At 59.5% G+C, this 10,451-nt stretch overlaps 2 protein-coding genes across 2 annotated transcripts in view; one reads left to right on the forward strand and one right to left on the reverse strand.

The window, feature by feature from the left end:
* Positions 1 to 338, reverse strand: part of POLR2H (RNA polymerase II, I and III subunit H) — a 5,604-nt gene extending 5,266 nt beyond the window's left edge. The window contains exon 1 of the mRNA XM_032803890.2: positions 176 to 338. Coding sequence (XP_032659781.1) covers positions 176 to 248 — 73 coding nt within the window. The 5' untranslated portion in view covers positions 249 to 338. The remainder of the gene's footprint in view (positions 1 to 175) is intronic.
* Positions 339 to 700: 362 nt separating this feature from the next.
* Positions 701 to 10,451, forward strand: part of LOC116838586 (major facilitator superfamily domain-containing protein 8-like) — a 27,330-nt gene continuing 17,579 nt past the window's right edge. The window contains exons 1-4 of the mRNA XM_032803907.2: positions 701 to 1,615; positions 8,913 to 9,098; positions 9,933 to 9,995; positions 10,127 to 10,246. Of these exons, the coding sequence (XP_032659798.1) occupies positions 1,540 to 1,615; positions 8,913 to 9,098; positions 9,933 to 9,995; positions 10,127 to 10,246 (445 nt within the window). The 5' untranslated portion in view covers positions 701 to 1,539. The remainder of the gene's footprint in view (positions 1,616 to 8,912; positions 9,099 to 9,932; positions 9,996 to 10,126; positions 10,247 to 10,451) is intronic.

The raw sequence follows: 10,451 nt of genomic DNA on the forward strand, positions 1-10,451 counted from the left end.
AGGGCTGGGTCCCGATCCAGCCCCAGATCCGGGGGGGGGCGGTATGGGGCTGCCCCCCCCGAGGGCTGGGTCCCGATCCAGCCCCAGATCCCGGGGGGGCGGTATGGGGCTGTTCCCTCCGCGCCCTGGCGGGACGTGCCCCTGAAGATGAGGCCCCGGCCCCGGCCCCGCTCACCCCGGTCGAATTTCTTGCCCTCGGGGTCGATGTCCTTCACATCGAAGATGTCCTCGAAGAGGATCCCGGCCATGGCGAGCGGGGGGCGGCGCAGGGGCTCGGAGCCTCACTTCCGGCCAACCCGAGCGCGCTCGAGCCCATGCGGAGCCGCCATGTCAGTGCGGGGCGGAAGCACTTCCCCCGGGCGGGCGCTGCGCATGCGTACAGGGTTCCTCGTGGCTCGGCTCAGGGGCGGAGACAGGGCTCGTTCACCTCCCCTTCCGCCCCTCTGCTTGTGGCGCCCCGGACGCCTGGGTTCTGTCCATGTCTGCTCCACCCGCGGGCAGCGCCAGTAGGGGCGTTAGGTGCCCCGCCCCAGAGACCAGCCTCCCCCCAGACCAGTCCCACCCCCTCAGCCGCCTCCTTTTCCCCTGAGGCGCGAGACCCAGACAACCCCGGGGCACCGCGACCCTACACAAACACCCAGGGCAGCAGCAGCGACCCCCGCTCCGCACAACCCCCGGGGGTGGGGGGAGCCTCCTGATCTCTCAGACCCAGGGGTGTGTCTGGGGGCGCGGCCGCCCTTTAAACTCCCGGCTGCACGCGGACATCGTTTCAAAACGCCCTGCGGTTCCCACCCGGGCTTGGTGTTTGCTGAGCTCTTGCTCCCTGCCCCGGAGGGGAAGCCAAGGCCCCTGGCCCGTTCCTGCCTGACCCCCGCCCCCGGTGCGTGAGCCGCTGCTAGGTGGGGCAGGGGCTTGGGGGCCCGACTTGCAGCGGAGCAGATGCTGTCGAAGTGCCTGGGCTTGTCATTAACAAATTGCAATTAAATCTGTACACAGATTTTTCTGCCCTCCTGTCCCTGAGACTCCCCCGCCCCCCGGATCTCCCTCCCTCCCGTCCCTACTCTGCACTAGGGCCAACAACAGCCCCCTGCGCGGGGAGCCGCTAGCCCCCAGCCTGCTGGCGAGGAGCCCAGCCACGGGGATCGCAGGAGGCGGTGCTGAGCCGCTCGCATTCCCGGGGGGGGGGCAGGCGCAGCTGCTGCTGCTTCTTCAGAGGCGCCTGCCCACAAGCGCTGCACACCTGGTAGCCGGGGAGAGGAGGAGGAGCCGGCGCTTTGCCCTGTCAGCTGCGGGCTCGCTCGGTTCCGCCCGGGGCTTGGTGGATCCTGGTGGAGGCCGCGTGGGGGGCTGGGGCGAGCCGGGGCCTCCAGCGATGTGCACCTAGGAGGGGCTGGCGAGGGGCCAGGGCTGCCCGGCTAGGCACCGAGGCTGTGCGCAGCAGGAGCGATGGCCCCTGGCAGCAGAGACGTCGCAGCCGGGTTCTGAGTCCTGCAGGGAACCGGCACCTCCACAGCCACGGGCAGGAAAGCAGCAGGGTCTATGGAGTATCAGAGGAAGAAGAAACTGACCAACTTCACCATTGGGCTCCTCTTCCTCTCTGGAGGGATTGAATACGGTGAGCACTGGGGGCAGGGGGCGATGGGTAGGAGGCAGGGGGTGATGCCCTGCCAGCTAGGGCCGGACACTCAGTGGTAGACCGTAACCCAGAGGGTGACTCCAAACACCTCCACTCTCTTTGTGCCCCCCACATGGCCTCTGCAGAGCTGCTGCGCCAATAGGAGGCACCCACGCGCCTAGTCCCGCTTTGTCCATGAATGACAAACCCGCTGGTTTAGGTCCTATAGGTGGAAGCCCTGTCCCTGAGGGTGGGTTTGCGGGTCTGGTCCCATCACTGTAGTGACAGAGCCTTGTGGATGTTAGTGGACCTGGTGGACAGGATGAGTCTCTGTCTTGACATGTCACAAATGGGGAAACTGAGGCACGGGGGCAGGGGAATGACTTGCCTGAAGTCAGGCAGCAAGTTGGCGGCAGAGCTGGGCTCTGATTCTGGCCTGCATTCTGGACCCTTTGTGCTGCTGTGGGGTCCCCCCACCAGTCAGGTATCCCCCTGGCCCAGTGGGGTTCTGTGGATAGGGCTGGCACAATGGGCCCAGCGCTTGTTGCAGGGGTACGGCTGCCCCACCCTGCACTCCAGCTATTCTAGATGGTCACAGGTTGGGTTAATAGATGTGAAGGCCGGAAGGGGCCATAGTGCGTGATGCAGGCCATTGGATTTCATCCAGTTAGAGTAAGCCCTGAGCTGAGCCTGGACGGAGGACTGGAGGGGTGGGGGGAGAGATGAAGGCTACGGGGATTGTCATCATTCTACTAGAGAACAGAGCAGATTGCCTTTGGAGTCATGCTGGCCCCCCCCCCACCTCAATAGTCCCCCTTGTGCATCAGCCGTGTGGCCCTGCAGTGGGTCTGGTCCTGTCTCTTGCCAGCACATCGGATCAGTCTGTGCCCTGCCTCTGGCATGCGACCCTGTTCCGCCTTGTTTTTCTGGCTGGGTCAAGCAGCGAGCCCTTGTCTGAAACCCCAGGACTAGAGACTGTTTTAATGGCAATGCCTTAGGCCAGGTGCCTGGGCCCCTCCTTCCCTCACAAGCTGGTGGAGTAGCAAGGGGATTGGTACATTGCAGTAGCTGTTTAGAAGGAGATATCAGCATCTTAGATCAGTTGTGGGGAGTCTCCTGCAACTTTCCTGGCTGTTGTTGGGACGGGAACGATGGTGGACGAGAGCCATGGAGGGGTTTGGGGAGCCCGGCAGGCCCTGCAGTGGGGCTGGCTGGGTATGTGTGTTTGTTTCTATATGGATTTTTAGATACATTGTTCTTTTCTCATTGGGACATTTACCCCTCGGTGAGATGTTCCCCAGTGCTCCCCAAAGTGCTGGGAATTGCTAGGCCTGGAGTGGGTCTCGCAGGCCCCCCAGCTCCTCCACACAGCCTGGTGGTGAGGGGTGTCCGGAGGGCCCCTGCTGAAGCTGAGCTGGCCTCCCAGTTTCCTCTGTTAATATTTTACAAGCTGCAGTCTGAGTCTGTAACTCATCCTCCATGGTCACTAAAGGGTGGGACTGGAGGGGGCACTGCTGCTGGGTGCCAGCCTGCCAGGCTTCGGCACCCCTAGCTGACTGACATCTGCCAACAGTCTGTCAAATGTGATGAGAATTCCTACCCCACCAGGGGGCACTAAGGCAGCAGGGCGGGGGCACTAAGGCAGCAGGGCAGGGGCACTGGTTATAGGTGCGCTCGCAGCTACTCCCTTCTCCCCGTTCTTTCAGTAGAGGGGCTGTGTGGGCTGCAGACGATCGCCAGGACTGACTGGCGTTTTCTGAATCCTTGGGCCCGTCAGCTCCAGTTTCCCTCCCACCTCTCGGTACCATTGTTTGGTTTTCCCTTACCCGAGAGCCCCTAAGCGGTCAGTGATTTGATGCAGGAGGGGACCAAGGCTGGCTCCAGACCCTGTGGAGCTGGGTTTTGTTACTCTGCCTTTCCCAGCTGCTATTTCACTACCTAGGATAAGATTGCAAGCGCTATCGCTCCTCCCACTTCGGGGGATAAACCGATCCCCATGACGAAGCAGAAGCGTCTCCCACTCCTTCCATGAGCTGATACTACTGTCATGGAGTCCCTGGGCGATGCTCTGGAACTGCTTCCCACCAAGCCAGTCAGAACTTTGTGGAGCCTCCTGTCCCTTGGAGCAGACTGTCCTCAGGGCAAGAAGCTCATACGGCTTCACCTTCTGGGTCGGACCTTGGAGGACTTAGCATATGCCCCTCCGTGCGCTTCCCACAGCGAGCCCACCCCAGTGGGGTCCTGGGGAAGCCACAGGGTCCTGCACCCCGACTTCGCAGTCAGACGTGACTCTCAGCCAGCCAGTAACACAGAGGTTTATTCGATGACAGGAACAGGGTCTAAAACAGAACTTGTAGATACAGCGAACTGGACGCCTCGGCTGGGTCCATTCTGGGGGTCAGTGAGCAAGACCCCCAGGTCTGCACTTCACTCCTCATCCCCAGCCAGCTCCAGACTAACCACCCCCTCCAGCCCCTCCTTCTCTGCTCAGTTCCTTTCCCGGGCCAGGAGGTCACTTGACCTCTTTGTCTCCAACACCTTCACCTGACACCTTTACAGAGGAGGGGCTCAGGCCATCAGTTGCTAGGAGACAGAGTGCCAGGCATTTAGGTGCACTGGCCCTTTGCTCTGCAACAATCACACACCCTTATTCCACCACCTAGATACTTAAGAACTGCCATGGGGACACTGAGGCACCAACACAGTATTCAGAGCAAACATTAAGAACAGTCCCAGTTCGTCACAACTACATAATCAGAGCCCTGAGGTGGCCACCGTTGCAGGGAGGATGCCAGACTGGATGAGCCATTGGTCTGTTGTGATGAAGAAGGCTGCTGGACTACACGCGCCAGGCTCTGCTCTGGTGGCCGGTGGATTATATTAATCACCTGTCGAGCAGGTTTCCTGGATATCCTCATGCTTGAAGCTGGGCTGCACAATGCAAGGGCCTGAGTCGCTGGCATCCCAAGAAGTGTCTGTAATTAAGTGTTTGTGGGAAACAGTGAGAGTTTGATTGAGGCACATTTGCCACTGTGCACATCCCAGGCTCTTGGACACAGAGCCTGTGGCCTGTCTCATGAGGGGTCTGGACTGAGACTGGCAAGCAGCTCTCTGCGTTCCCTGACGCAGCACAGGGAGCTTCCCCCTTTCCTTTTGCCCCTCAGCTTAGCGGGCTGAGCAATCACCAGGCTTTCCCGTGGCTGGGTGTTGAGATCTGCAGCCGAGTTCAAGGAGATGGCCCCTGCTCTGAAGAGCTCACAGTCTGTGTAGCCAAGACAGACAGAGGGGGCAAGGAGAGAGGGGCGGGGAAAAGGAGCATTTGCCTAAAGTCAGTGGCAGAGCCAAGGCTAGAGCCTAGGTCTCTGGGCTCCTTATGTGCCCTGGGCCATGGTGCTTCTCTTCAGGGTGTGGCCGCAGGTGCCCCAGGTCATTCTGGCCCCAGCTGAGCTCTGGATCCACAAACGTCAGTCAGACACACAGCGTTCTGCAGTCCCTGTGGGACCTCATGAAAGGGACGAGGTGAAACTATCCTGCCTGAAGGGTCCTTCCTGTCCATCCCCACTCCTGTTTGAATACAAAGGTCTCTCCTCCCCTGGCTCCTTGTTTTTATTAAGTATTTAGTCTCCTTTTGTCAGCTTCCAGCAGAAACTGGGGCTCTTGTTCCCTCCGCGCCAGTCCTGATTTGTGGCGTGCTAGAGGCAAGTCATGCCCTCCGTCTCTCCTTGTCATCCCATCTCTCCTGGCGGCTCAGACAGCAATCCAGAGCCACCTTGACGCCCTTATCTGCCTGGCTCTCTCAGTCGCCCATCCACAGAGGGGCACGAGACTTGGCCCTGGTGTACAAGCCTCATCCCTGTGCACAGAACTGGCATTCCAGGCGAACACTGCAGACCAGTGGAGGGAAGAGGGGCCTGTCTCCACAGCAGCCACTTTGTTTCCAGCCCCCTTGTCAGTGACTTTCCATCCATGCCGCAGCACGGGGAACGTGACATGTATTGCTGAGTACATCTCCTCTGCCTTTGAGAGACCCAGTCTCCTAGCACCTGCAGATTCACCCAGATATCTGGCCTCTTCCCTTATCACACAAGCAACCATGTGTGGGTTGCCCAGCTGGAGGCCACCTCCTGGGCAAGGTGCTGCTCTGCTGTTGGGATGGCCGTTGTGCCGTTAGCTCACCGTAGAGCACCGTGTATGGGAAGAGGAAGGGAGAACTGAGCCCGCCAAGAGCTGATTTGCTGCTCCCCTTGGTCGAGCCAATGTTCCTCCAGTCCTGGTGATGAGCTGGGGTTCCTCCAGACCTGGTGATGAACTGAGCCATGGCTCTGGCTGGGGTTCACTGTCCCCGTGGGAAGGTGATCTGAGATGATGGCGCTGACCACACTGTGTGCTCAAGAGCTGGTTAGTGCCTGGAATTTAAGCAAGAAAGAAAAGGCCCCAGGTACACAGAGATGATCTGCAACCCAGTTACAGATGGGGAAAATACACGAGTTAAACAATTCCCCATTCTCCAAGCTCTCCCTGAGCCTAGCTTTCCTCTCCAGCTCCCCCCTGCTCACTGCTCCCCTTCCTGTGTGCCAGTTACCTCGACTGCTCTGAGCTCTCCGCTGGATTCAACCTGCCTCCTGCCTGCTGCCCTCCACTGAAACCATCTCACCAATGGTCTCACCAGACCTCGGGGCCTCCATGCCGTCCTCCTTGACCTCTGCTGCTGCTAACACTGGGGTCACACAGGCCTTGTCCTTGGCCTGCTCCGCTTCTCCCTTCACAGCCTCTCTGGGGCTCTGCGCACGCTCGCCCTGACCATCTAGGCCAGGGGTCAGCAACCTTTCAGAAGTGCTGTGCCGAGTCTTAACTCATTCACTCTGATTTAAGGTTTCGCGTGCCAGGCATACATTTTAACATTCTTAGAAGGTCTCTTTCTATAACTCTGTAATATATAACTAAATTATTGTTGTATGTAAATTAAATAAGGTTTTTAAAATTCATTTAAAATTAAATTAAAATGCAGATCCCCCCGGATCGGTGGCGAGGACCCGGGCAGTGTGAGTGCCACTGAAAATCAGCTTGCGTGCCGCCTTCGACACGCGTGCCATAGGTTGCCTACCCCTGATCTAGGCTGATGACTCGTGGAGCTCCCTGTCCCCTCCGTAAACCCCACCTCTCAGCCCCTCTCTTCAGCATGTCCTGCTGGCTTACTGCCATTCTAAACCCAAGCGGAGCACCTCGTTGTCCTGCCCCCCATTCTGGCACTGCCCACCACACCACCCTCGGCTCAGCCCTGTCACTCAGGGTTTGGCTGCGCTGGAGCTGTTCTATTTAGCACACTGGCTCCAGCAGAGTGTAAACGGGGGTGGACGGTGTTCTTCTCCGACTCCTCCCTCTCCTGGCCAGCATGTCTGTCCTGCCTCTCTTCCTTCATTACCCAAGATCTCGTCTTTCCTTTTCCCAGGGAAAACTCTCCACTCTGGGGCCTTCCTGTTCTCCTCCCCCTTCCCTGCCAGACCTGGGGACAATGGCTGAGCAATGCTCCCTGGCTGGTGGAGGTGGGGGATTGAATCCCACCGAAGGGCAGCAGGGTGGGCGCTCTCAGTACGTGGGATGCTACAAGCATTGGCTCCTGAAGGGGAGAAGTCAGTGAGGTCTCAAAGGTTGGCAGCAGAGCCTTGGGGCTGGTTCTCGTTTCCTGGGGCAGCCAGTGGAAATCATTAACTAGGGGGCCGTGACGCAGGAGGGAGCGGGGTGGATTGGCCTGGGAGTGTCTGCATGGGGGATGGGAGAGCAGGGGTGACTTTAGATGAGGGACGGTACCTGAGCCAGGAAGGGGGTTGGGGCGAGTCGACACCTTTGCCAGGGAAACTGGACAAAGTGTAGGGGGGAGAGATGGAGGGGGAAGAGCCTGGTGGAGGGTTTTTTGGTTTCAGTTTTGGGCTGGCTGGGAAGAGGCAGGGAACCCCAAGTCTGGGCTCTAAGATCCTTGCCCCCCAGAGGGACCTGGCTGAGGGGTCCTGGTTGTACCTAGAAGCCCTGCTTGGGACCGTGTTCCTGTCGTCTAATAAACCTTCTGTTTTACTGGCTGGCTGAGAGTCACGGTGAATCACAGGACGTGGGGGGTGCAGGGCCCTGACTCCCCCAAACTCCGTGACAGGAGGGATGGTGAGAGCGGGGAGATGCTGGTGAGTTGTGGGGGCAGCGGTACTGTGACTCTCTGGTGTAGGCTGCCGGGTAGTGGGGAGTGCCCATAAGCAAAGCGAGGGATGTTTTCTCATTGGCCATCTTACTGTGGCTGCCCAGCGAGGGCTAACAGTGAGACCTGCCTCCTGGCCGTGTCCTGGGGCACGGAGGGCATTGGGCAGCCTGGCACTGGTGGCCTGGTATTTCTCATTCTGGCAGCACTCAGACACTGGTGGTGGGTGCATGTTAGATGCCTACGCAGACCAACAGGCAGAGACGACCGAAATGGTAGAAGCTACGGCAGGCAGGTAGCTATAGGAAAGAGACCTGGTCTTCTTGCCACAGATACAGCAACTAGGCTCTGCTTAAAGGAGGTGATGACGAGGGGCTGGTGGTGCGGGGAAGGTGTGTGAGGACTTCGGTTCTGGCCCCTGTTGAGCTTCATGGAGTTTCTCTGTCTCCCTCCTGCAATACCTATTAAGTGCAACGTAAGATGGCAGTGACTGGGTGAGGTGCATGGCCCACTCGCCCAGCTGAGGGGCTCAGCTACTGCATAAATACCTTGCAATAAGGCCTCACAGGAGCTCTAGGGTAGCCGGTGAGGGCTCCTGGCTGAGGGAAGGACAGGCTTGGGTGTGCCCTCTTACCAAGGAGGGCAGGGGACTGAGGCCATGGGGTGCTGCTGGGGTCCACCTGTGTCTGGGTCTGAGGAGCTGCTGCAGCCTCCAGCATCTACCCAAGGGAGGGTGATGTGCCTGGCAGTCACGGGGGAGCTCCCAGGGCCCGGGGGGGCGGGGGGTTCGAGCCATTGGGTGGTTGGCATCTCCCCCTTCCTGAGCAATGCAGCAGTACTGGTGATCTGGCTGCATAGCCGGCAGTCGCCATGGGCGTGGGTCAGAGGCCCAGCTGGCAGGCCTAGGGGACCCCAAGACCTCTGCCCTCTTAGTCCAAGGCCAGCCAGGGAGGGTCTCATGCTGCGCCGGGGCTGTCCATTTGCTCCAGGGAGGCAGGAGCCTGAATTCAGGGCAGGGCCGAGCACCCATTTGAGGTGGTCTGGCAGGACCTATTCTAGCGCTGTGGTGTGGGACCCCTGCCTGACTGTCTGTCTGTCTCTGCTCCCTGTTAGCGGTGATTCTGCCTACGATCTGGGCCTACCTGCAGACGCTCCATGCTGAGCCGTACTTCCTGGGCCTGGGCATCTCTGCCTTCAGCCTCACTGGTCTGCTCACGGGGCCCCTCTTCGGGCACTGGTCTGATCGGAGCCAGCGCACCAAAGCCATCATCCTCTTTGCCAACGTGTTTGAGATAGTGGGTGAGTGAGCAAGTGAAGGCCGGCTGGGGGCTGCCAGCTGGGCTGCTTCGCTGGTGGGAGCAGTCCAGAGTGAGCCTGTGTCCCGGGCATTGGCCCCCCAGGGAGGGTGGGAGGGCAGGATTAGCCCCACTTATCACAAGAGTGTAAACATGCAACACCAAACTCTAAATGCAGGCACCTGAAGCCCTGATTTACAGAGATCCTGAGCACCTGCTTCTACCAGGAGCCCTGCAGAGCCAGCCCAGCTACAGCAGGGAGCTGGGTTCTAGTCTGGCTCGGGCATCAGATTGTTAACCAAGGTCCAGCTGCAGGGCCCAATCGTGCCCTCAGTTATGAGGCGCTGGGGGATCCCTGTGGGGCAGAATCCAGCCTGCAGAACCTCTGTTGTTGGTGCTGACCCATGAGCTGGGCAGAGCCGAGCTCTGAGCATGCCGCACTGGCAGCTAACGAAGTGCCCATTTACGTCAGCCCCATGCTCTACTGCACAGGTGGGCGGGGGTGCAGGATGGCGAATGTGGCACCTGCGATGCCATTTTAACACAAGGGCTCTTTTCAGAGCAGGATCACAGATAACCTTCCTGCCTCAACACTAGGGTGCAGAAGCCAGGAGTTCTGAAGGACCCTATCCCTGCTCCAGCCCCATGGGATGAGATCCCCACAGGTGTACGTGGGGTTGATTATAGCCAGCAGGGGACAGCAGTGCCTACCCCCATTCCCCCACATGAGGCTTGCTCTTGGGTAGCCTTGCTGGCTCCAGGGATGCACCTGCACCCCGTTGCTGGCTTGTGTGTTCCTCTCTACATTACCTGTTGCTTTTTGTTCCCCCAATTGCAGGGAATTTCATGTATTTTATGGGCGTCTCCAAGTGGCTCCTCCTGGGCAGCCGACTGGTGGCAGGTAAGAGTTGCTGGGGGGGATGCCGGGGGCCATGTGGATCTAGGCTGAGGGTCTCTAGATCCAGGTGCTTGTGGCCAGGGCTTTCGGCGCCTGCCCCGTCTGTTGCCCCTGATTGTCCTTGTTTCCGGCAGGTATTGGGACGGGAGCGGGTGCCTCCATCTTTGGCTATCTCACCCGCTCCACCACCTCGCAGGAGCGTGCCACGGTGTTTGCTGCAGTGATGGCATGCCGGCAGGTTGGGCTGCTGATCGGTAAGGTACCCCTGGACACCCCCACGCCCTGTCCGCAGCAGGCCCTCAGCATGGGGGAAGTGGTGGGTGTCACGGAGTCACCGGGCGATGCTCTGGAACTGCTCCCCACTAAGCCAGTCAGGACTTTGGGGAGCCTCCTCTCCCTTGGAGCAGACTTGTTCAGGGCAAGAAGCTCACACGTCTTCACCTCCTGGGTCTCTCCTTG

The sequence above is a fragment of the Chelonoidis abingdonii genome, chromosome 8, assembly GCF_003597395.2.
Source record: "Chelonoidis abingdonii isolate Lonesome George chromosome 8, CheloAbing_2.0, whole genome shotgun sequence".
In the NCBI taxonomy this organism is placed as follows: domain Eukaryota; kingdom Metazoa; phylum Chordata; order Testudines; family Testudinidae; genus Chelonoidis; species Chelonoidis abingdonii.